The sequence below is a fragment of the Elephantulus edwardii genome, unplaced genomic scaffold, assembly GCF_000299155.1.
Source record: "Elephantulus edwardii isolate Elephantulus edwardi_28Jun2011 unplaced genomic scaffold, EleEdw1.0 scaffold00415, whole genome shotgun sequence".
NCBI classification, from domain to species: Eukaryota; Metazoa; Chordata; class Mammalia; order Macroscelidea; family Macroscelididae; genus Elephantulus; species Elephantulus edwardii.
Genome location: NW_006400165.1, coordinates 834,432 through 860,893, shown reverse-complemented (window position 1 = coordinate 860,893; position 26,462 = coordinate 834,432). Strand labels below are relative to the sequence as shown.

The 26,462-nt window shown below is 42.9% G+C and overlaps 2 protein-coding genes across 2 annotated transcripts in view; both read left to right on the top strand.

The window, feature by feature from the left end:
* Positions 1-2,228, top strand: part of GPR50 (G protein-coupled receptor 50) — a 158,961-nt gene extending 156,733 nt beyond the window's left edge. Inside the window, exon 4 of the mRNA XM_006902455.1 lies at positions 2,054-2,228. Coding sequence (XP_006902517.1) covers positions 2,054-2,228 — 175 coding nt within the window. The remainder of the gene's footprint in view (positions 1-2,053) is intronic.
* A 151-nt stretch (positions 2,229-2,379) lies between these two features.
* Positions 2,380-10,096, top strand: VMA21 (VMA21 vacuolar H+-ATPase homolog (S. cerevisiae)). The gene is made up of 3 exons (XM_006902451.1): positions 2,380-2,432; positions 8,737-8,846; positions 9,954-10,096. The coding sequence occupies exons 1-3, from the start codon at positions 2,380-2,382 to the stop codon at positions 10,094-10,096; spliced, it is 306 nt and encodes a 101-aa protein (XP_006902513.1).
* The last annotated feature ends 16,366 nt before the right edge of the window (positions 10,097-26,462 follow it).

Sequence of the window (26,462 nt, the reverse complement as noted above, 5' to 3'; positions counted from 1 at the left end):
AGTAGAGGTTCTAACAGTGGCACAAATCAAGTTACAGAGGGAAGGTAGTTCTTAAAAGAAAAGGCTTATTGACTAGCACTTTGTCTATTATAGTACAAAGGTTAGGAACCACAAGATGTAGAGGCTCAACTATGTCATTTATTGTGTCAATCATCTGGGGTCTTCCTCTCCTGCACTGTCCCTCGACTCTTTCAAGAGTGATATCCTTCTCCAAAAACTGATCTCTCCTGGCTGCATGCCCAAAGTATGTGAGATGGAGTCTCAAAATCCTTGCCTGGAGGATCCTTGCAAGGAGCAGCATGGTTTCACCCTCTCCTGGACATGTCTGTTAGTTCTCTTGGCAGTCCATGGTATGTTCAAGACTCTTCTCCAGCACCACAACTCAAAGGCATCAATTCTTTTTCTGTCCTCCTTAGTCATTGTCCAGCTTTCTGATGCATAGCAAGTAATTGCGAAGACCATGGCCTGGATTAGGCACACCTTAGTCTCTAGACTGATATCATTGCTCTTCAGTACTGTGAGGTCCCTGACAGCAGATTTTCCCAGTGCAATTAATCTTTTGATTTTCTCACTGCTGGTGCCAAGAGTGTTGATTGTGCAACCAAACAAGCTGAACCTGCTAACAACCTCAATCTCTTCATCCATAATGGATGGTGCTGCCAATTGGCCCAGCGGTGAGAATCTTTGTTTTCTTGATGTTGAGTTTCAATCCATATTGAGGACTATAGTCCTTGACCCTCTGCAACAAAGGCTTCAGGCCCTCCTCAGTTTCAGTAAATAAGGCTGTGTCATCTGCATAACACAGGTTGTTGAGTCTTCCTCCAATCCTGATGCCACATTCCTCCTCATAAAGTCCAGCCTCTTGAACGATCTGTTCTGCATACCGATTATTTTATTTTAGTTCAATGATAATTTGCATTTTCTCATGAGATAAACAAGCTTATTTCATCAGTGTGATATAATTAGTGCCCCCCTCCAAAAAAGGTGATAGTATAGCTCTTGTTACTCTATTGCCAGCAAATACTTTCAAGTGATTCGGTTTTTAAAAGTACTAAAAATCGTTCTCAGAATCTCCATACAGGAATGGATTTCTAGGGCTTCCAGGCCCTCGGTGAGAGGGGATTGGCTAGAGGAGGGATCAATGGACTTTCCCTGTAAAGGGCCTGATAGTAAATATTTTAAGCTTTGTAGACCATATGGTCCCTGCTATCTACAACCATTTAAAAACCTAAAAGCCATTCTTAGCTTAGGCGCTCTACAGAAACTGGCTAGCAGGCGTTTTGTGCAGGGCCTGCTCACCACAATTTGCTGACCTCAGAACAAGATTAGATCTAGTTCTGCCCTGGCTGTAACATCAGGGAGTTCTCATCCATCGCCTCTGGTACTGAAGTTTGGACTAACATCCAGGCTTCTTTGCTGCCCAATCCGCGCCCTTCCTACTGTTTTAAGCTGCTGATTTCCTTACGATTTCAAACGTGGGCTTTGTGTCCTTGTAGCCCAGAAACCAGCGATGTAGTCAGCTGCCCTGTCCAGGCGTTGACCATGTAAGGATGGCTTCTGCAGCCAGGGGCAACCTAATTTTGTCAAGCCTGACCGGAGGCTTCCACACCCTTTTTGTTTAGACATCTCTCTGGTTGCCAAGCCCGGCAGGCCCATCTGTCCTTACTATTTGAGTTCCTGTTGTGTCATTGGTGGCTTTCTGAGCAGCTGCAAAATGTTTGTAACTTTGTGTCGAATTTGGAGTCACCGCCATCAGGCTGAACAGTCACTCTCCGCAAGGGCTTTTTGAGTGGCTGAGCTGGAGTTTTAAGAACGAGGGTGAGTTTCTCTAACTCCTCCCCGCTTCCCGTGGCTGGACTACCATGCTGGGTTATTAATGATTAGAGAGCCTTGGCTCAAAGACTGGGGGAATAACGTGCATTTCTTGTGTGTGTGTGTGTGTGTGTGTGTGTGTGTGTGTGTTGTCGCTCTAGTCATAACTGCCTAGTTGCCTAGCACCTGGATCGTCCGTTTGGCTGTCCTTCCACACGCCTCGGTTCTGGTCACCTTCCAGCGACAGCTCAGAAAGCGGCCAGGACGGTGGGGGCCGGCGCCGGGGACAAGGCCGGCCGCCCTTGGGGACCATGCTGCGCGGCAAGGCGCGACTCAACGTGGTGTGGCTGGGTCGCTCGCCCGGCCAGTTCCTCGAGCGCAGGGAGATCCGCGCGCCGCGCCGCCCCAGCCGGTAAGTCACGTGAGCGCCGCGCGCCCTGCGTCACTCGCCGCGCCGCGCCTGCGCGCTAGCCCCGCAGCCACTTCCGGCCAGCCGGCCTGTCGTTCAAGTGTCCCGAGCGAGACTCTCTGTGCGCCGCTCTGCCTGCTGTTTGGCGTGGCGTTGCCATGGAGCGCTCGGACAAAGCGGCGCTGAACGCCCTGCAGCAGCCCGAATTCAGGTATCCGGCGCGGCTGGGGCCCCGGGGGAGCGGCCGGGGGCCCGAAGGAGAGCCGGCTGGGCCGGCTTTCACGTGTGTGTCCCCTCCCAGGAGAGCCCCGCAGGACTGGAACTCGGCCTGCTTCCCCTTCGGCTCCCCTGCGGGGTCTTTCCCGCCCGCGAGAGCTGCCTGCTGGCTGTCGAAGAACGCACAGACGGGAGGGAGTCGGGCCCTCTGGTGGAGTTGGATACCCCTGGGACCTCGTAGGCTAGGGGCTCACAGGAGTCTGATGGGGGAGCCGACAGACCAGGGAGTGGGGAGGGGGCTAGTCCTCATGGCTAGGACGCTTCCCGGATGCCAGGCTTTAAGACATCCTCTGAGTCAAGAAACTGCTTCATTTCCCCGTTTTGAAGGTGATGACATTGAGACTCAGGATAAGTAGCTTGCCCAAGATCACAGAGAGAGTTAAGCCACACGTTTGTAAGTGGTGAAGCTGGCGTTTGGTTAGGGACCTCGATTCAAAGCCAGTGGTTTGGAGTCCTGGCACCCTTTCACATCTCACAATGCCAATCTAAGTATTCCTCTCATATTCCTCTCACTGCTTAAGTGTGACTGTACCAACCAATTTCTTTATCGTGCAGAGTAATAGTGTTTCCAGATTGACTTTGCAGTGGAAGAAAGTGTTCCTTTCACATTCCTTACTTGCCAAAAAGGGAACAAGGTGTACGTTCTCTGCGCAGTGTTTGCTGCATCAATTGAAGTGAAGCAGAACTCTTTGTGGCATTGTTTGGCACCAGAAGCCTCAATCTGCATTCTGACCTTTGGGTGAGACCAGCCTTGATTCTGGCCTTTACCTGTCCTCATAACAAATCTCAGTAACACTGAATCACATACACAGATGAAATAAGTTGCATGGCATCGTTTGCTCTGTTCTGGACTAAATCACCAGTCCTGCCCAGCCTGCCTTGTGGCTGCAGAACCACTGACAGCAGTGGGTTAGAACTGCAAAGGAATGAGAAGTTCTACAAAAGCTACAGGACATTTCCTAGGTTTCAAAACTTTGTACAATCAGGTTGGCCTTTATATGTGATCCCATATTTGCAAGGTTATAACCCAGAGAAATGAAGGATGCCTGCTGGCACCATGAGTGGGTGCTAACGGGAAGGTCAGTGGTTCAGACCTACTAGTGGACCAAAGAGAGAACAGATCTAGAGACCTGCTCCCATAAACACTTATCACTGTGTGCTCCTTAAAATTTCCTAGTGTCATCTTTATGCAAGCAGCTGCCCACATCTTTCTCTTTGGCCCATCCTGTGGGTTTGAATTGGCCAGTATTTTTGTTAGTAGCCAGGTGCTTGTCCGCTGCTCCACCAGCGCTCCATCTGTAAATATCACCACCTGGGAAACCCTATCGAACAATTCTGTTCTGTCTCATAGGGTTAGGATTGACTTGACAGCACACAACAGTCACAACCCACAAAAATGGTCAGCTGCTTTGAAACTTAGACATAGGTGAGCAGCAATTGAAAGAAGATAGGATACAAATTGATATTATATCCTCAGTGTGTGTGTGGGGAGAGGAGGTAGAAATATAGAACATACAGAAAAGAAAAATGTGGTCTTTTAAAAGTAGGATTGGCTTTCTGTTTACTTAAAAATAAATTACATGCTATAATATCTTTTCAATAATAAGAATAAACCATTATGCAAAAAGTCAAGAGGTAATAGATCTTCAGTAGAAATGACTTCATACTTCCTCCAAGACAGACCTGTTTGTTCTTGTGGCAGTCCATGGGATGTTCAGTTTTCCCTTAAGCTTATGAAGCAAAAGGGCATGCACTTTGTTGGGTGGTCCATCAAAGAAGTGGTCATACTGGGTTTTGCCTGGCTGTTATGGGCTACAATCTGGATGGCAACAGACTTAGTTATTTATGCTTGTATGCCTCACATAATATCCAGCCCTTAATGTCATAAAAGGGGCTTAATGGTAAGAAGTTGCACTGTAATTCCAAAAGTTTGCAGTTCGAAGCCACTAGCTGCTCTAGGGAGAAAGATGATCAGTCTTCGCCCCTGTGATTTATTGCCCCGGAAAACGTGCTGGAAGATCAGCTATGCATGCCAGCTTGATGGCACGTAAGGACAGCAAGGTTATAATAAAATTCAGACATCCCTATCAGAACAGAGTATCTCGGACTGAATCTCCCAGTACTGCACATCTTGTGCTTCACTAGCTTTCTCCCCAGCTTTCTAGTGGCTGATGGATGCAGGGGGTTCTAGCAGTTGTGTGCGGCTGCTTGTTCCCCTGAGCTTGGACTATGTGGGCAGTGTTTCCCTGGCCTGCTGCCCTGCTGGATGCTGCCTTTTGTGCCAGGCCAAGCTGTAGAGGTGGGGGGAGTGCAGAGAGAAGAGGGTGGGTGGGGCTGAGAGGGAAGAAAGCCTATTTCTGGGATGGGGAAGGCTGGCAGGGAGGGAAGAGATGAGTGCCAGCAGCAAGTGCCTACAGGTGGCCGAGCGTGTGTGTAATGGAAGTGTGGGGGTGAATGGGAGAGCCTGGGAAGGTGGCAAGGAGGATCAAGGTAGACGGTGGTACCTTGGTGGTCCTGGAGGACAGCTCAACACTGGCGAGGGCCAAGGTTGTGGCACAGTCTGGGCTCATTGCTGATCCCATTCCCAGGTCCACCTCTTTCCTGTATGGAATATGGGGGCACAGAATGTTTAGTAATTGCTGTCATTACCAGGGGCTGCGTATGCGTTGCGTTGCGCCAGATTCGAGTAGGAAAAGGTGTGTCTGCGCAAAGATGGCAGCTGGCAGCCCGTCTGTGCGCCGTGTGTGTGGCTTTGCTCCATGGGGTCCTGCCTGTGGTCCAGTCTCCACCATTAGCTCCTGAAACCTCCTGAAACATTAGCACAGGAGGAAGGGCTGCGGCAGACCTTTGGAGAGCAACACATTCTCAGAGGAAAACGCAGGTCTAAATACCAAGGACAAAGATGTGATTCCTGTGGAATGCTCTGCCTCCTTTTAGTTGAAACAGAACTGTTTTGGATGAACGATCTTATCATGATGTTGGAACCAACCCATAGGTGACCATCAGCAGTATATTCAGAGGCAATAAATGGCACGGGAGGAAAATGCCCATCCTTTTGCCATGGTGGTGGATTAGAACTGCGTGCTTTTGGGATTGCAGTGCAGCTTTTTAACCACTAGGCCACCAGAGCACATGAAGTAGAACTTTGTATCTCGCATATCATATTGTGGATGTGGAGATATTACTAAGTTTTTTTCTTCTTTACTGATGGATTAAAACTTTTCCCCATGTCAGGATGCTTGGAGATCACTGACGAAAGATGGGACACTTCCCTTTCTGGGCTGCCAGGAACCTCCCAGTTTGCTGGATACCAAGATTTTATAATGCTGGTCTGGTGTTGCTGTGGGAGCAGAGTAATGGGCAGCACTCCCTGGGAGAGAGAGTGCTCTCTCGTTGTTGCTTGTTAGATGCCTTCAAGTCGACCAGGACTCATAGCGACCCTGTGGACAGTAGATGTGACTCTTGCCTTATAGCCCTGTCCTCACTGCCTCTGTACACTCAAAAGTCCAGGGTCAGTCATTCTCTTTGTTTGGGGTTCTTCCTTCCTGTCCCTGACCCTTCATCTTTCTCTGCAGGAAGTCTTTCTCCAAGGACTATCCCCTCTTGACTACATACCCAGAGTGTGTGAGATGAAATTGCCCCATTATTACTTCTAAGGAGCCCCCGCTTGCACTTCTTCCCAGACCTGTTTGTTCTTTTGGCTTCTCCAACGCCACAGTTCAAAGGCGTCAGTTCTTCTGTCATCCTTATTCATTGTCCAGAAGACTGTGGCTTGAATCAGGCAAACTGTTAGAGGGTTTTTGAAGGCCTGTTATTTCCAAAGTGGATGTCCAGTCCTACTTAATCCATCTTAGTCTGGAAGCTCCACTGAAATCATTGAGTCAGAGATAGTTAGAATTCATGCATATTAAGTCTGTTTATTTTGTATTCGAATCCTGGTTTTATTAACTCCACTGTCATTACTCAGTTATGAAGAGTCACTTTAGTCAGATGCTTGAGAGCATGCACCAAGATCCTTATTCTTTGCACATCGACGTTTGAATTTTGCAGTCTCTCCTAGAACCTTGCGTACTTTTTTGTACTAAACTCGATGGCACGTAACAATAGGAGTTGCATGATGGTGATAATGAATAAAGTGGACTATTTGAAAATGGAAATTCAGTTTTTTTTCTGGTAGCTTTTATTTGTTGATTTCAGAAATACTGATTATAAAAAATGATTGTTTTGGTTTAAAACTTATGGAAGCAATAAAATATAAATAGCGTACCAAAGCTTTAGACTTGGGATACTTTCTTATTAAACTCTAGCTCTTTGTGCATTCATACATTTGGGTTTGACTTGGCATCCCATTTGCAGAGAACTGACTTGAAGTTTCTATGAGATCAGTTTTACCAAGGATGACAGAAGAAGAATCGATGTCTTTGCGTTGTGGTGCTGGAGAAGAGTCTTGAACATACCGTAGACCACCATGAAAACAAATAGGTCTGTCTTAGAGAGGGTGAAACCAAGTCTCTCCTTGGAGGCTAGGATTTTGAAGCTCTGCCTCACTGACTTTGGGCACGTGGCCGGGAGAAGGACATCATGCTCTGAAGGATGAACAGGGAGACCCAGGATGAGATGGATCGATATGGTGACTGGAGGAATGGAGGAGTTGTGTCAGAATCAGTGAGGTTGGGTTAAGACAGGGAAGGGTTCTGAGCTGCTGTACATAGGGTCACTATGGGTCACAGGCGACACAACAACACATAGCAACAGTAACATTTAATCTGTTGGGCAGGGGGAAAAGTGAAATGGAATTGAATTTGGTAACATTTTAAAAAACTGAGAATATGTGCTTATGAAAATTGTATACAGTTTTAAAAAAGTTTAATTCTCATTTTTGTAAAATTTACATTAAGTTCAAGTGTTGTCTATGTGGAGACAGAAGTGTGTTAAAGTACACCCTGCTGGCTTTTTTAGAAAGGAACTTAAAATCTAGGGCTTGCTGCTTTTAGAATTTATGAGGCAGGCAGCTCTATGTCTGAGGTTAGTGTCTGTTTCTGACAGCTTTGTCTTCAGTAATGTAGGGATAGTTGCTTGTTGAGGAGTCAATAAAACCAACATAATGAAAATTTTGAAAATTAGTAAAAGGGGCTTTATTTTCAGCAGCCAGGAAATTAAAAGACTAACTGCATTGAGAAATTCTGCTGTCAGAGATCTCTCTAAAGTACTGAAGAGCAACGATGTCTGTCTGGAGACTCAGGTGCTCCTGATACAGGCTTTGGAATTTTTTGCTATGTATCAGAGAGCTGGACAGTGACTAGGGATGCTAGAAAGAGAATTGATGCCTTTGAGCTGTGGTGCTGGAGAAGAGTATTGAATATACCATGGACTGCTAAGAAAACTAACAGGTTCATCCTAGAAAGGGTGAGACCAGGTTGGTCCTTGGAGGCAAGGATTCTGAAGCTTTGTCTGACATACACTGGACATGTTGCAAGGAGGGACCAGTCCTTGGAAAGGGCCATCATGCTTAGAACGGTGGAGGGACAGTGCAGGAGAGGAAGACCCTGGATGAGATGGATTGATGCAGTGACTGGAGCAGTGGGGTAGGTGACACTGAGATTGGCACAGGATAGAGCAGAGTATGGGTCTGTTGTACATAGTGTCGCTATGAGTCGCAGGCGACTTGACAACACATAAAAACAACAACAATCTGCTGCCAACCAAAAGATATGTGATTTGAATCCACCTGCTGCTTGGCAGGAGAAAGATGCATCATCTTCTCCCCTGCGATTTACGGCATCTGAAAACGTGCTAAAGGATCAGCTGCGGGTCCATTCCCGTTTGATGGCACACAGCAACAAGAGCCAGTTTGCTGTTCTGCTGCTGTGCCTGGATTATTCTCTTTCTTTGCAGGTCCTTACACTTTGTTGGCCCTGCATTCACCAGCTTGCTTGTATTGCTTTGTTCACTTCTAGTTTTCTGTGTGTTCTCCCTGTCTCCCCTGGGGCTGGAGGTTTTGTGACTGTAGTTGGTCCCTTTATGTACCACTTTGGAGAGTAGAAGCTTCTCTCTTACTCATTCGCTCACTGGATCTTAGTGACAGTTTCTTGGAGGTGGCAGTAATGGTGAAATCCCAACGGGGTGGTCAGGATCTGCTCATGCCACTTGTTGTCTGTCACCGTGTGGAGTAGGACCACACAGGAACGCTTAGGGATGTCTCTGCAGGTACTGACTTTGTATATCTCATTTTTTTCTAGGAGTGAAAGTACATTAGCATCCACCTTGAAGACACTCCTGTTCTTCACGGCCTTGATGATCACGGTTCCCATTGGGTTATATTTCACGACCAAGTCCTATGTGTTTGAAGGTAATTCCAGACCCCTAACATTAGACATTTTTCGCTCTGGATACTTACAATCTGGTGCCGTTATATTTTTGTCTACAGACTACCTAGTCAGTTTTGGTTCTTTGAGTTGCTTTTGTTTCCTTAGAAATGTGGCCCACAGTGTCTTGGGAAATGTACTTTTTCATCACAGTTCTTTCAGCTGAGTATCTTATTTGTTTATAGTTTTCTGTGGAAATGCTTGCAAATCCTTTCTTTAGGGATCCCCTTGAGAGCAGGGGTGTGCTGGCATGGGAGGTGCTCTTTCGGTGGGGACAGTGTGTAGAACTTTTGTCCTCTCTCCACGTGGGAGACCTGGTCGGCATACTGTGTACCCAGCCTCCATGCACCTGTTAGTGGAGGCTCGTGGACAGCTTCCAGGCCAAGTCAGACTATAAGGAAAGGTGTGGTGCCCTCCTTCCAGAGGTCAGCCTGTGGGTCATAGAACTGGCGCGGGACTGGGCCTCAGTTTTGTCCTGTTATAAGTGGGGCCACTATGAGCAAACAGCGGCTAATAACAATAACAGGTTCCTCTGGTGGCACACTGGAAGCGGGAGAATATTTCGATGTCAAAGCCATGATTAGACTTTTCTTTCAAACTGCTGCTGTTGTTATGTAGAAGTTGCATCTTTGAGTAGGTACTGGCTGAAGCATCACTCACAAGCCCTGCCTTTTCACTGCATGCTGCCTGCTGTTAGCTGCTGCTAGTCTGCGGGACTGAGTAGGACGGCTCCACAAGCTTTAAGGAAACGCATCGTCAGGTCTCTGTTGACTGCATGAGTCCAGACCCCCTGCCTTCCAGGTTAGCAGCCAAATTGCAAACCATTAGCCTAGTGGTAAGGCAATGAGCTGTCAACCCAAAAGCACATGGTTCAAATCCACCAGCTGCTCCCCAGGAGAAAGCTAGGCAGTCATCTCCCATTTACTGTCTTTGAAAACCCTCTGGAGGGTCAGCTATGAGTCGGTTCCGACTGGATGGCACACACTACCGCTACCCAAGCTCCTGGCCAGGTCAATGCATAGCTGATGGAAGGCTTTGGACTTTGTATTTTGGTAAGATTTGGAGTAAGATGGCAACCTTTTCTTTCGTAGGTGCCTTGGGCATGTCCAACCGGGACAGCTACTTTTACGCCGCCATTGTGGCTGTGGTGGCCGTCCACGTGGTCCTGGCTCTCTTCCTCTACGTGGCGTGGAATGAAGGCTCACGGCAGTGGCGCGAAGGCAAACAGGATTGAAGAGAGTACCACCTTTGGTGACACTCAGTTTTTAAGAAGTGCACATGTTTTCTGGGAACAGTGATGATGATAATAAAATCAAAAGAATATGTGGAATAAATCTTAAGGAGGTCCCTTTGACTAGCGTCAGTGTCGATCGTCCTCACGCAGTGCTTTCTTTGTCTTAACTCTGTGAGCCTCTCCCTTGCAGATGAGACCTTCATCAAGTTAAATGGGTCTCACACGACTCCGGGAAGAGTTGTATCACCCTACAGCCAAAGGTGCTTGAGGGCATTTGGTTTTCTGGTTGGTTTTGTGCATTTGGTTTTCTGGTTGGTTTTGTGTGGTACTCCTCTGGATATATGAAGGTTGATACAGAAGCAAAGTGAAGCTTCACTTTACACTGGCACACTTCCTGTAACTCATGAAAAACAACAAGTCATTAGCTTTTTAAAAATTTGCAATTTCCTGTGACAAGTTACTGAATTTGTAGACGCTGGAATGAATCAGTGCCACTGAGCAATTCTGTGTAGTATATTTCCTTAGCCATTCTTCTTATAATTCCTTAGGATTCTTCTTTCACATTCTTTTCTAGGAAATGAGGCTGCGTCAGTTCAATCATGATAGAAGGACTTTAGTTTATTGAAGGAGACAAAAGAAGAAAGCAGGTCACGGAAGGGTATGGTTGTATAATGTTCGAGATTCTGTCCTTAGTCTGTTTTTCCTAGCTGTTTGGTACTCTCTGCAGACAAACCGCTCAAATATGGTTTTCTTTCGTAACCTAGGTTAAACTGGAAAAAATGCATGATAAAATGTGAAGAAAATACAATGTTCTGTTTTTTGCCACTTGGAACTGAGTAATATTTTAGTTCATATCATATGTGCAATCTGAGAGCTGTTTCTTTTTTCTTTCTTTCTTTTTTTTTTTTTTTTTGAGAGCCGTTTCTTAACGTTAATTCAGTATACACCAAAAGTTTACGTTCAAGTTCTACTAACTTTCCTTGGCAGTAATTGGCAGGTGTTTTAGATTACTTTGTCTTCTAGGGAATTGTATTCTTTGATCGTATAATTCAACATCTCGTTATTTAAACTTCATGCCGTCGTTAGTCCTAACCACAGTAGTCCATGTTTAAGTGTTTGCCATCACTTAGATATTTGTTCACTCTTACAATTTATTCTCTTGCAGGATTGACCTGAAGGAGTAGAGAAATGCATCAGCATAAAAGTCAAATAGGCATTTGTGTTTAGTAGCACTGGTCGTTTATTCGTGTCTTCTTGTTTTATTCTTAGAGTTAAATGTTATCTACAATTTAAATGCCTCTCTTAGGCAGTTATTTAATTTTTTAAATGTAAGATAGTTTACTCAAAGACTACAATTCTAGTATATAATGACCAAGTGCTTGACAGTCCCCTCTTTAGATGCCTTGTCATATTTAGAATTGGTGTCCTTGAGAATGCCAGTTTTCCCTGTATTTTGGACATCTTCTGTTACTTGTAAAATGTTACTGTGAAAAATTGGATTACTTTGTTCAGTTTCAGACATTTGCTGAGTCGGGAATGATCTGGGTATTCTTTTCTGCAAATGTTTATCCGAGGATATAGCGAACAATGGTTGTAACTTCCTCTTAGTGATTAAGTCCCAAGTATCTTCTCAAGGAACTTATTTACTGCTGAGTAGGTTAGCTTTCAAATGAGTTCGTTTTCCCTTAGAGTTTTAACTGTTAACTCACTAGTTTGCTGCTATTCCTGCCTATATGAAATAGTACATAATATTTTAAAAATGTCTTTTTCAAGATGTTTCAGAGGTTTGCTTTTGCACAACATTCAAACTTCATGATGTCTAGACGGGGAAGCTATAGTTTGAGTCCTTATAAATGTTTTAAATGAGAACCAGGCTCACTGTTGTTTGATAAATGATAGTAAAGAATAGCCTGACTCTGGAAGTGCTAACTTCACTGGAGCCATACTTTCCTCTCTTTTTTTATTCCCCCACCCCACCCCTATTGTGCTGAAAAATGAAGTCTGCTGCTGAATGCATCTATTGTCATTAGCTCTTCAAATGGATGCCAGTTTACATGTGATAATAGAATTTAGGGTTGAGTTATTACTGAGGAAATGTAGACCTCGATTAAAAAAACCTTTCTGTGCTTTGTGGGAAGCTAACAGAAACACAGCACTAATTAATACGGCAATCTTTTCATCACTGAAAGCTTATCAGCCTAGGATTGAGCTTCCATTTCCATACAGAGTTCTGCCAATTGCTAATGACCCGAGGGAGTTGAGAAAGACAGTGAAACAGAGACGGTAGACTGAAAGAAAGATGGAAGCCAAAGGTGCATGAAGCACTGGAGCGATACCATGGTGTGAACTCACCTGGTATGTATTTGTAGTCACCAGACAGGTGCATGTTTATGACCTCATGCTCCAGTGAAGTTGCAGGCTGTTGTTGGGTCCCCTTGATAGAAGTCAGCAGTCAGCAGCAGAATTCTCAGCTGTCAAGGGCTTTGTAGTCGACAGACTTGACTCCTGGACTTAGGTGATGAGCTGGGTAGACACAGCATATTGGTAACAAGATTGGTAACTCAACAAGATTTCTTCTTTTTTTTTCTTCCTTTTTTCTTTTTTTGCAGAGGAGAAAGATCACCTTAAAAACAATAAAGCCCTTTTGGGAGTTTTAGGAAGTTAAAGATAAAAATTACATATAATCTGTAAATGACATAATCCTTTATACAATTCTCTAAGCTGTCTGGAATTCCTCTCCTCCTTCCCTGCCTAATCTGTTGCTCCAGGTACTTGAACTTCGGTCTGCATTCTTTTGAGGATATTCTATGTGTCATATATGTCAGTTATACAGATTAGGGTTCCTTTTCCCCCAAGTCAGTTCAGTGAAACTTCACTGACCAGAAATGATAGCAATAGCTAACAACATCTGCACAGCACCTTACAGTTTGCAAAGAACCTTCACATAATCTTTTGAGTTTTGCATAGTATACCTGTTATGAGATGGCTTGACATTGATGCTGAAAGTGTTAGGAACTTGAAATCGCTAGTCATTAATTATGCTGTCTACTTAGGAATAGCGCCCTGACTGGGGTAGGCAGAGTAGATGTGCTGTATTTAGAGCTGGGTATAATTAGCAAAATTGGGGGGCTTACGTTCTTTAACCTCTTGGATCTGATCTACCTTTGTAAATGATGCTTTTCTAATTGTATCTGAATGGATTTTGTATTAATTATATTCAAGCCTATGATTTGTATAAATTTGCCACCTGATGTCATTAAAAAATGTTCATAATGTCACTTGACTATGTCCTGATTAAATTAATAATGAATTCTCTAATATCTTGCTGTCTTTTTTAATTGGCTTCTCTCTCTCTTCACATCCTGTAAGAGTAAACTTTTGTTAAGTAGGCCTGCATGTGTAGGTGTTTATTTAAAAATAAAGCAGTTGCTTGCCTTGTGGCTTCAAAGAAAGACCATTGGTGATGGTGGGGTCAGGGGGATCGGCTTGAAATACTTCAGAAGCAGAAGTTGCAATGTACTTGACATACACAGCCAGCCACCTATCATAAGCAAGGCTCCATTGCCTCTGACCTATTGCTGATTCCGCTCCAGCTCTTTGCTCTGCCACTGAGGACTCCAGCAAGTCCCTCCTCATACACAGCGTCCACTCCTAACGGATTTGAGACCTCTGGTTGCGAAAATCTGTCAGGGACCTCTCCGTAGGGCTAAGAGCAACTTTGTCAGTCTAGAGACTATGGTGCACCTGATCCAGGCTATAATCTTTGCAATTACTTGCTATGCATCAGAGAGCTGGACAGTGACTAAGGATGACAGAAGAAGAACTGATGCCTTTCAGTTGTGGTTCTGGAGAAGAATCTTGAACATACCATGTACTGCCAAGAGAACAAACAGGTCTGTCCTGGAGAGGGTGAAATCAAGCTGCTCTTTGGAGGCAAGGATTTTGAGACTCTGATTCACATACTTTGGGCATGTGGCCAGGAGGTACCGGTCTTTGGAGAAGAACATAGTGCTTGGAACTGTGGAGGAACAGCGCAGGAGAGGAAGACTCTGGATGAGGTGGACTGACACAGTGACTGGGGCCCTGGGGGCAAGTATATCAGAGACAGATTGGCTCAGGATAGGGCAGGGTTCAGAGCTCTTGTACATAGGGTTGCTGTGAGTTGCAGGCAAGTCAGGCTGCATATAACAACAGTAGTATAAGGGGGAGCTCTGGTAGCCTCGTGACAAGGAGCTGTGCTGCTAGCTTAAAGCACAGGATTCAGAATGCACAAGCTGCTCTTTGCCAGAAAGATGGTCAATCTCCTGTTTGATTAATTGCCTCTGAAAACCCCCTGGAGGGTCAGCTATGAGTCGATTCCAACTGGACGGCATTGAACAGCAACAGCAGTAGAAGATACACAGGGACCGTTTAAAAAGTTAATGACCATTCTGTTTGTTGCTATGATGCTCCCAGATCTCTTAAGCTATGCCACTATTAATGCTTTCAAAATACATACACATAATCACTTAAAATATGAATTTAGAAGTACAAACACCTTTGTGAAGTTCTTTATCTCAATTTTATGCAAGTATGTTTGCTATAGTTTTCTATGTATGTTATGTGCATTATATGTGTGTGAACGGGTTATTTGTTGGTATAAACCATGAGAAAAGCCACATAGATTTGGACATTTGTCTAAATTAGACACAAAGATAGAAGCATGGGAAGAATGTGGTAAACAGCCTGTTAGGGCATCAGAATGCTTCGGTCTTCACCAACAAAGCAAAGCCAGAACCGACATGAATTTGTAGAATATGAGTGAAGTAGAACAGTAACTGAGATGAAGAAGCTTTTGGGCTGAAACCCCAGCATGGGGAGTCGGAAGAGGTGCAATGAGTCACTTGGGGAGCCTGCTGCAGGAGACTGGATCATTGACAGGGCTGTGGAGCCGCTTCTGAGCGGGGTACCGTTGTTTTCATCTCTACCATTGGTTGGTGTGCAGTGCCTATGCTGCCCTTGTTTTCAAAGAGGGAGATTGAATTTCCAGCAGGGTGTAATTTTCCCCTTTCCACCTCACCTACATTTTACACATTTGGGTTGATTCCAGTTTTACTATTCTCGTCAGTCATGACTGAAGTGGGAAGGATGAGTTTGAAGCCCTGCTTTAACTTGACTTAGACTTGACATAAAGGAAAACATAGCGAGTTAATCTTCTAACATCATCCTTGAGATAGATGTATAAACAAACTTCCTAATCTCTAGCCTGGTATAAAATGACTTCTGACTAATACCTAGCCTGGGAGAAATGACAGACTACTGTCAAAATGTCCCAGTTGGCCTTCGTGTGAGGCCATGGTGACTTCATACACAGGCAGCCCTCGGGGAGAGTTCAGGTTTGGTTCTAGGCCATCAGAACAAAGCATCATACAAGAAAGTTGTGTGGGTTTTGGCTTTCCAGTGAGGATACAAATTTTGTTGACTCTTAAGGTGTGCCTGATACAGGCCATGGTCTTTGCAGTCACTTACTATGCATCAGAGAGCTAGACAATGACTAGGGAGGATAGAAGGATAATTGACACCTTTGAGCTGTGGTGCTGGAGAAGAGTATTGAATATACCACGGACTGCTAGGAGAACAAACTGGTTCATCCTGGAGAGGGTGAAGCCAGGCTACTCCTTGGAGGCAAGGATTCTGAAGCCTCGTCTGACGTACTTTGGACATGTTGCAAGGTAGGGCCAGTCCTTGGAGAGGGACGTCATGCTTAGTGGAGGGACAGCACAGGAGAGGAAGACCCTTGATGAGATGGATAGATTCAGTGACTGGGGTAATAGGGGTCGGTGTGTCGGAGACAGACTGGCACAGGATAGAGCAGGGTTTAGAGCTGTTGTACATTGGGTCGCTATGATTCGCAGGTGACTCATAATAGGTGACGGCACATAACAACAACAACAACAGCATCTAATTGATGCAGTGTTAAAAGCATAGTATAGTTTGTGAAGTACTGTGAGCATGACCAAGATGTGACACAAAGACACAGAGTGAGTGCATGCTGTTAGAAAAGACCCCTGAAGTTTCCCTTTGTAAGAAATGCATTGAAGTGACATCTGTTGGGGGGAGTGTCGAGTGTCAGTTCACTCACTGACAGCTGCAGAGCCTCCTGCTGTCCACTTGGGAGTGGAGCTGGGGTTAAGCCTGACTCCTGAGACCCCTCATTCAAAACCTGCCGTCTAGAGATTGCACTGTAATCACTAAACCAGCACTGTCTTGATAATCATTCACTGATTAGCTGTTTCTGAGGGAGTCTTGTGAGCCCTTTCTTGAGATGACTACCTTGCAGTAACTAAATGAGCTTATGTGTGTGAAACTAGTGGTTGTTGTGTACTGTCGAGTCAGAACCTACTCAGCTGAGCCCCTGGCAGGTTTTCAGAGGCAGTTAATCGCAGAGCAGCTGGTGGATTCAAACCGCATGCCTTCAGGTTGGAGCCCAGCTCTTTACCACTCGCCACCAGAGCTTGTGCCAAGCTGTGGGAGCTGCTGAGTTTCTAAGATGAGATCCCTCACAATTTCAGACACTACAGAGCTGTAATTCCAACAGTTGACCATAATACTCTGGAGTTGATGAAAATGACATGTCTGATCTCAGCCTGCCCCTACAGAGCAGACTCTGGAGGAGGAGGACCTGGAACGCCATTCATTGGTCTGTGTCCTGCAGCCAGGCTGGGGAACGGCACGAGTTAGCATTTCCCCTGTGTGCCCAAGGTGCATACATGAATCCCAGGCGCACACTCCGTGGTCCATTCATGAGACTCTCGCTGCGTCCCTGCTGGTCCATCCTGAAATTGCTTCGCTGCTGGTGGGTTATGGAGTTTAGCACAGAGAGTGACCAACTTCGATCCAATTCTGCCATGTTTAGAAGTGACCCCCGGCTGCTCTGGGGCTAAACCAACCCCTTGTCTGGACTCCTTGCTGCTGTCCCTGGAGATCGGGAAGGCCTGATGGAGGTGATTTCCGAAGGGAAGAAAGTAATGGAGAAAAGCCAGAAACAGCTTCTCAGGCCCACCTGCCCTCAGCCTGTGCTTGCCGGCTAAGGGTGCGTGGAAACACTTGGAGAGAATATAGACTTGGAAGGAATTAGGGTGCAGGGCGTTGTCACAGTCTAGCCACCTGTTGATGCTCTTTTGATGATGGCCTGACAGTTTCAGCCGGCCGCCCTGAGGAAATGGATATAACAGACTATGGGGGTGGTTGTCACCTCTTACCAGTGGATATTTTAATTGTCACATTGAACTCAAAGAACAGGCTTTCTACAGCCAGGTCACGTGTTATTAAAGCAAACACAGTGCCATTGAATGCGTTCTGACTCCTCACAACCTCCATTGGGTTTCTCAGGCTGCAGCTCTATGGGAGGACACTGTCCCTCTTCCTCCCAGGGACCAGTCGCTGGGCTCCAACCACCAACCTTTCCACCAGCAGCATAACATGTAATGCACTACGGACACACAGTAAAAATACATATAGTTCTTCGAGCCAAGTAGGCACCAGTGTAGTGAAGATGCCCTCAGTTTTGTTCAGGTGTGGAGTGTGAGTGTGGCCGTCTAAGGAGATTGCTGCACAAGGAGACTGGAGAGATGTGGCAGTAAAAGGAATACCACAACAAAGGAGTCATGACTTTTCTGGGTTTGTTTCCGGGCACACATGAAAGTTGTACTTACACTCTCCTGTAGGCTATTGTCAAATGGATTTGGTGATAGACTACAGCATAGCATAAGCAAAACTTTCTTATGTCCAAGGAAATAAAAAATAACATGTACAGTGAATTATGAAAAAGATTGAAATACTGTGAGAATTAGCCAGATGTGACAGAGTCATAAAGTGAGCACATACTGTTAGGGAATAGTCCTGATAGCGATGAGGGGCACAGGATTGCCGAAAATCCTCAATTTGTAAAAATTTGTGAAGCTCAATAAGGCAAACCTCAGTCAAACATGGTGTGTCTGCACTCCATTTCGTTGAATCAGTGATTTCCCTTCATGTTCTGAAGAATGTTTGGTGGATTTCTGAGATGAACAGACTGTTATTTGTAAGCTGATCCAATGGGTTATGTTGCACTTGCTGTTCCAAAACGTTTGCCTTCTGAAAGATCTTAAATGAAAAGGAAATATTTATAATAAATGGAATGCAATATTTATAATCAATATTTTAATAAGGACTGAAAATCTGACCAACTTAAATCTGGTTTGTGGGAATGTTGAGAGAATACTATGCTGAGCGAAAGAACTCAGTCACTTAAGGACAAATAATGACCAAGACCATTTTTGTAAAAATTGAAGGATAACTGAGCAAGATGTGTGTAAATGTTCAAACGGGGAAAGGGATGAGAGAAAAGGGCAGGAAAAGGGTAAAGGTGGAGATCGCTAGGCTAACAGAGCTTAGTGGGCAAATGGATGGGGGTGAAGGCCTAGGAAAGATTCCGTGGGGATCTGAAAACACGGGGTGATAGTAGGCATAGATCAATAGTAAATGATTTTATGAAATACAATGTATATGAACGATTGTAGAAAACACAGTGCACATGCATGACATACAATATCAATGAATGTTTCTATGTGAACCAACAATATGTTTTTAAAAATCTGGTTTATAGGTCATGATAGTCACTTTTGTCACTCCGTCCTATTAGAAATAATAAACTGTAAAATGTGAAGTTGAACACAGAATGTGTAACTTATGAGGGCCAAGGAAGACTACTCCCATCTGCCATCAGCTGGACACCATGTGACCTTGGCCCAGTCCTTTCCCTTCAAACTAAGGAGCATAGCTGAGCTATGTCGGCAGCCTTGGCTTTCTTTTCTTTTGTATTTGATGTCAGTTACTGGAGTGTCATAGTATCACAGGCATCAATATGCAGGCATCTGAGCCTTTTGAGCACCTCACAGTGAATGGAATATTATTATCTGAGCATGTTCCTTATTTCTTGTCCACACTGAAATGAAGAGCTTTGGATCGGGCTGAAACCTAGCAACCAGCTCTCCTGAAATTTACCTCACTGAATGTGTTGTGCATAGAATGTGTCTGGGGAGTGCATATACAAAAATGGTAACCACGATTCAGTGTTAATTTCATTTGGTGATTCACCCACTCTGTCATGCAAAGATGGCATTGATCTAAATTGTGACCTTTTCTTCTATCTGGTATCATTAGAATAATGACAGGAAAAGGGCAGTGACTCACCACTGGAGCAGATTCTCCTTGAGAAAATGAGAACATTATTATGGAAATCTTGGTCAAAGGGTCTTTTATGAACTTCACCTGGTGAGCAAGCGGCATCTTTTGCCCATCTCATTAAGTACCTCTTCTGCAATGCGTCCTGTGGACTCAATCTAGCCTGGCGTTATTATTTTGTTGATTCTTTCCCATTCTGGCAGCACTTCAGATATTGAATGCAGAGAGTAATTTTCCACCGAATTTGTTGTTAATCATCAAATCACCAAATTTGATATTCTTAAAAAAAAGAAATCATCATTGTTTCTGTAATTTAAAGGGGCTTCAGGGGCTTGTTTTATACTCTGGAATAAATTCCATCTATAGTTTGTGGTTGCAAATCCCCTATGTTTATATTAATTTTATGCTTGCACTTAATTATTGAGTAGTTATTTGGAGTGACAGGTGTATTGAAGCAACATCTACTTGCTATTGTTGAAACTATTATTTTAATACACCTCTGAAGTAGATACTGTTTTCACATACCTCTGAAACAGATAGGCAGTGTGACAGGTGTTTTGAGATTTTTTCAAAATTGGATTTGGAGTGACAGGCGTGTTAAACCTATTCTTTTCCAGAGTACAAAATGAGCCCCACACAGGGAAGAAAAATCTAGAAGTTTGGGTCTTAAAAATGATGTTGTTATGTTTCATAAAGTCGACTCTGACACTTTTGGGACAGAACAGAATGCTGCCTGATCTTGGGCCATCCTCACAGTCATTGCTGTCGGAGGCCCTTGTAACAGCCACTCTTCCAATCGTCTCATTGAGGGTCTTCCTCTCCTTCGCTGACCATCTCCTTAACCAAACATGATACTCTTCTGCAGGGACTTGTCCCTCCTGACAACGTGCCCAGATAAATAAGACAAGATGTCACCATTTACACCTTTCAGAAGCACTCTGACTGCACTTCAAAGAAATTTGTTTGTTCTTTTCATGGTCCATGGGATGCATACTCGGTACTCTTCACCAACACTGCAATTCAAAGGCATCATTTTTTTGAGGGGCCTTCCTTATTCACTGTCCAATTTTCATATGCATACGAGCCAGTTGAAAAGACCATGGATTGAATCAGGCACACCTTAGTCTTTAAAATTATATCCTTAGTCTTTAGCATCTTGAAATCTTTAATAGCAGACTGGGCTAGTGTGTTAAATCCTTTGATTTCTTGACTGCTGTTTCCATGGGTGTTTATCCAAGTTAAATTAATTCCTTGACAATTTCAGTCTTTATCTATCATGATGTTGCTTATTGGTCCAGTGGTGAAAATTTTTCTTTTCTTGAAATTTTCTTTATTATGCTTGCATAATACATACTGAAGGCTATAGTCTTTGATCTGCAGCAAGTGCTCCATGTTCTGTTCCCTTTCAGAAAGCAAGATTGTGTCATCTCCGTAATACAGGTTATTAATAAATCTTTCTCCAGTCTTGATGCTACATTCTTCTACATAGAGTTCAGTTTCTCTGATTATTTACAAACATACATAAATTAAAACCCTGTGTACAGATTGAATAGATATGGAGAAAGAATATTTTTAATTTTAAACCGTACAGTAGCCCCTTATTCTGTTTTAATGTTACCCCTTTGTCTATACATACAGTTTACCCATGAGTACAATTAAGCCTTCTGGGATTCTCATTCTTTGCTTTGTTATTTATAATTTGCTATGATTCACAGAGTTGGCTAATTATTTCCTTTATTTTTTATTGTGATTTAGATGAAAGTTTACAAAGCTAATTGGTTTTTCATTTAGTTTGATTACTATTTCAATAAAACCTTGGTCTTATTAAATTAAATGCCATGACATTATTTAATCAGTTTACCAGAGCCTTGAAGACAATCCCTCATTCTTTCGTGTGTTCCAGAGAAGGTTTATTTAAACAATTAAACAAGGCAGACACGGTGTTTTCCTTACCTCCCCAAACTTTCTCTCTCCTTTCTGAGTGCCCAACCCTTATCACTCACCCTGTATGCCTCTCAGGATTCAAGTAGACTTAGCACCCTAGTAACCCAGGCCCTGAACTTTGTGTTACTAGGCCCTCAGTTCTCTGCTTCTGTGGAGTAGGAACTCAGGTAAAATTGTAACATCTCTCTTATATGGAATGGTTTTCTCCCTCCCATTACAATGTGCCTTTCCCACTCTTTACTAAGTGTTTTCTTTAAATAAAAGTCATCTTTACTTGTATTAGAGAGCTATGGTGGTGTGGTTAGTAGGGAGGTATGCTGCCAGTCCAAAGGTGGTACCTCTCTGGAGGTTTAAACCCACCAGCAGCTGCCCAGGAGCAAGATGGGAAATCTCCACTGTGATTTACAGCCTCAAAAAACCAGCTTGAGGGTTAGCTACAAGTGGGTTCCAACTTGATAGCACCGAGGGAAATTTATGAATTGCCTATTTTAACATTGTCCAGTATAATTTTTTCTTTGACAGAACAATGATTATCATTTGTGTTTGACTGAATCTTTAGTTCTTTGTTGTTGTGTGCTGACCTCCAGTGGGTTTTGAGAGGCAATTAATAGCACAGGAGGAGATTCCCCTCTTTCTCCTGCAGAACAACAGTTGTATTCAAACTACATTCTTTTGCATTGGCAGCTCAATTCCTTACTACTAAGCCACCAGAGCTCCCCACAGCTCTCTAAGCCCATCATATTCTTGAGGACACAGGGTGTAAATGCTTGTATTCTTTTTGTCCACTACTAACACAATTATATGCACTTGGAAACTTGATAAAACCTCAGACGTCTGAAAATAACAATCGTAAGATGAGCTTGGGCACTGTGTGGCAGGAAGCAGTGCTGCACCCACATTACTTTGGGGGAAGCAATGCTGTTTAGCTACACCACATGGGACTTAAGCTCAAGGAGAAGGGAGCTTGACAGCTGGAGCAGCTTGAGTGAAGTGGAGATGCCAGTTCTGGAAGGGGAAAAATAGGCTTCCTGGTTTCCCATTTAGGTACTTTGGGGGGATCACTGCTGTTGGGCCCTTAGCCAGCACAAATATACAGGTACTTCAGAGAACATTGACATACTTAGGAACATTATATAGTTAAAATAACCAAACATCTACTACGAAAAGACTCACATAATGTCAAGAAAGCAGCAATCTTCTTCAGTTATTATGAAATACAAAATAACCCTTCTCCTAAAAAAGCATACCTGATGAATACTGCAGATAGAACCAGAAGAAATATGTTGATGTGGAGTTATTTGAACAGCTACAGAAGAGGATGCAAATGATGGAAGAAACAATTAAAAATGCAAATACCCTAGAGACAACAGTCCAGAAAAATATATTGATGAGAAGCAACTTGAACAGCTAGGGAAAACAATGTAAAAGATGGAAGAAAGAATTGATAGTATAGATAAAGAGGTACAAGAACTTAAAAAATCTTAACAAGAGAGGGTACAGACAACACAGTACTGGAAAGAAAAAGAAAAGCATAAACATGCAATCCAGAATATTAAGATTGAAATGGCAGAAGTGTTCACATGCTGGTAGGACAAAAAAGCAGAACTGAAGAGATGGAACAGAAAGTGAGTGAGTTTGAAGACAAGAGTCTCACTGAAAACATACTAGAAGAAAAATCAGAGATGAGATATAAAGAAAATGAAGAAAACATTAGAAGCTTGTGGGATGACATCAAAAGGAATAACATACATATGATTGGAATTCCAGAACAGGGGAGTGAGAGGGAAATCACTGAGAAAATGATAGAAGAAGTACTAGAAGCAAACTTCCCTGGTATTTTGAAGAACAGGGAAATCTACATGCAAGAAACACAGTGAACACCAAATAGACTAGGTCCAAAAAGAAAAACATCAAGATCTGTTACAGTCATGTTCTCCAACTTAAAAGACAAGGATGGAATACTAAAAGCAGCATGAGAAAAAGAGTTACCTACAAAGGAGAAACAATTAGGTTAAGTTCTGATTTCTCAGCAGAAACCATGCAAGCTAGAAGACAATGGGATGGCATATACAGAGAGTTGAAAGAAAGCCATTGTCAGCCAAGGATCCTGTACCCAGCAAAGCTCTCCATCAACTATGTAGAAGAAATTAGATCCTTTGCAGAAAAGACAGAACTTAAGGAATTTGTGGAAACAAGACCAAAACGACAAGAAATTTTAAGTGAAGTCCTTTACACTGAGACACCAAAGGAAAGTGGATGGACCATAATAACCAGAAACAATAGAAAAAGAAACAGCAAAATGGCAGAAGTAAAACATGGCCTGACAATAATCACACTTAATGTGAATGGACTAAATGTACCAATTGAAAGAAAAAGAGAAGTAGAATGGATAAAAAAAAAAACCCCAAAGCCCAGGGGACCTCTGGTGGCCTAGTGGCAAGAGGCTGCACTGCAATCCCAGAGGAGCACGGTTCAAATCCACCAGATGCTCTGCCGGGGAAGGAGGGACAATCTCCTCCTGTACCAGTCAGATCTGATTTGACAGTACACACACACACACACACACATAATAAAATTTTAAAAAACCCCAAAGCCCATCAGTATGTTGCCTCAAAAAAGAAGACAAAGACAGATTCCAAATAAAAGTCTGGGGGGACAAAATATACCTAACACATGGCTAGATTTCAGAATGAGAAGCACCATAAAAGCTAAGGAAGGGTATTACATACTTGTTAAAGACACAGTAAATCAAGAAGACATAGCTTTGGTCAACATTGATGTGCCAAATTATAGACCTAAAAAATACATAAAACAATGGATAACAGAATTGAAGAAAGAAATAGACAGCACCACAGTAGTGGGAGGAGATTTCAACACACCAGTCTCACCAAAGGATAGGTCAACCCAAAAGAAACTCAACAAATATGCAGAAGATCTAAACTATACAACCAGCCAGCTCGACCTCGTGGATGTATTTAAGGTATGACAACCAACAAAAACTCAATTAATTTTCTTCTCAAGTGCACATGGTACATTCTCCAGAACTGATCATATATTAGGACACAAAGCGAACCTCAACACATTAAAAAACATTAGAATAATACAAAGTGTCTTCTCTGACCACAATGCCACAAAACTAGAAATTAACTACAGGAAAGTAAAGCTTACAAAACCATCCATGTGGAAGCTAAATAACCTTCAGCTAGAACATGATTGGATTATAAAAGAAAGAAAGAAATAATGAAATAAAAAAGTTCTTCAAACAAATGAATATACAATATACCCAAACCTCTGGGATACAGCTAAGGCAGTCCTCAAGTGAAAGTTCAAAGCAATAGGCAAACACATAAAAAAGGAAGAAAGAATAAAAATCAATGATCTAACTCAATACCTTTATCAAATAAAAAAGAACAACAATTTAATCCTACAGCCTCTAGAAGAAAAGAAATTATCAGGACAAGAGCTGGAATCAATGAGATAGAAAACAGAAAAACAATTGAAACCATCAATAAGACCAAGATCTGGTTTTTTGAAATGGTCAATAAAATTGACCCAGGCAAAACTTAACAAAAGAAAAAAAGAGAAGACACAGATACCTTGGTTAAGAAATGATAGAGGTGATAGCACAACAGAACCAGATGAAATAAATTGATAATATCAGAATACTATGAAAAGTTATACTCTGATACATTCAAAAACTTAGGGGAAATGGACAAATTCCTTGAAACTCATGCCCTACCCAAATTGACAAGGGCAGATATAGAATACTTGAGCAGACCCAACACAGAGGAAGAAATGGAAATGGCCATAAAAAGACTTCCCATAAGAAAAGTCCTGGACTAGATCGTTTCACAGCTGAATTCTACCAAACATTCAGAGAGGATCTATCACTAATTCTACTTAAACTATTTAAAAAAAATTGAAAAAGAAGGAACACTCCAAGAGTCATTCTATGAAGCAAACATAACCTAAACCAGGCAAAGATATTACCAAGAAAGAAAACTACAGACCAATATCTCACATGAGTATAAATGCAAAATCCCTAAGAAAATCCTGGCCAATAGAATCCAAAGACACACATAAAAAAAACCTCAAAAAACTCATGACGACCAAGTGGGATTCATACATAACAGGTATGCAAGGATGGTTCAATATAAGTAAAACAGTCAACATAATTCACTATATTAACAAAGTGAATAACAAGAACACTATGATCTTGACAAATGATGCAGAAAAGGCATTTGATAAAATCCAACATGACTTCCTGATAAAGACCCTCAGCAAAATTGGAATAGAAGGGAATTTCCTCATCATAGTGAAAAGTATATATGCAAACCCAAGAGCCAATATTCTCAATGGAGAAAGACTAAAAGCATTTTCCTTGCCAATGGACCAGACAAATATGCCCACTGTCACCACTTCTATTCAATATTGTACTGGAAGTATGGGCTAGGGCAATATGACAAGAGAAGGAAATAAAAAGCATCTAGATTAGAAAAGAGATGGTTAAACTGTTACTATATTACTATTACAGATGATATGGTAGTGTACACAGAAACCCCCAAGGACTCAAAAACAAAAGAACAACAAAACTGTTAGAGCTAGTAGGCCAATTTAGTAGAGTGGCAGGATATAAGAGCAATATCCAAAAATTAGTGGAATTGCTCTACAGTAACAAAGAGAACTCAGAGAAGGAAACCAAGAAAGTAATGCCAATTACAATAGCCAACCACAAAGTGGGATACTTGGGAGTGAACCTAACTAGAGATGCAAAAGACCTATACAAAGAAAACTACAGAACCTTTCTGCAAGGCACAATAAAAGACCTAAAGAAATGGAAAAAGGTGTCCTGTTCATGTATCCATGAATACTCAATATTATGAAAATGGCAATCCAACCAAAAGCAATCTACATGTTCAACACAATCCCAGTACAGATACTAAGTTCATTTTTCAAGGATATTGAAAGGGAAACTGTCAAGTTTATTTGGAGAAGAAAGAGACCCCCAAATAAGCAAAAGACTTCTAAGAAAGAAAAATGAAGTGGGAGGGATAGCACTCCCTGACCTCAAAAACCAGTAGTAGTAACCAAAACAGCGTGAGACTGGTCAATTGACAGGCACATAGACCAATGGAACAAAATTGAGAACCCAGAAATAGACCCAGCTGTCTATAGTCACCAATATTCGGCAATGAAATAAAACCTATCAGATGGGGAA

Bases quoted from the DNA above. Each gene is read 5' to 3' on its own strand.
- VMA21 (XM_006902451.1), top strand. From the start codon at position 2,380: ATGGAGCGCTCGGACAAAGCGGCGCTGAACGCCCTGCAGCAGCCCGAA. The intron at 2,433-8,736 runs GTATCCGGCGCG...ATTTTTTTCTAG, and splicing joins CTGCAGCAGCCCGAATTCAG to GAGTGAAAGTACATTAGCAT. The intron at 8,847-9,953 runs GTAATTCCAGAC...TTTCTTTCGTAG, and splicing joins CAAGTCCTATGTGTTTGAAG to GTGCCTTGGGCATGTCCAAC.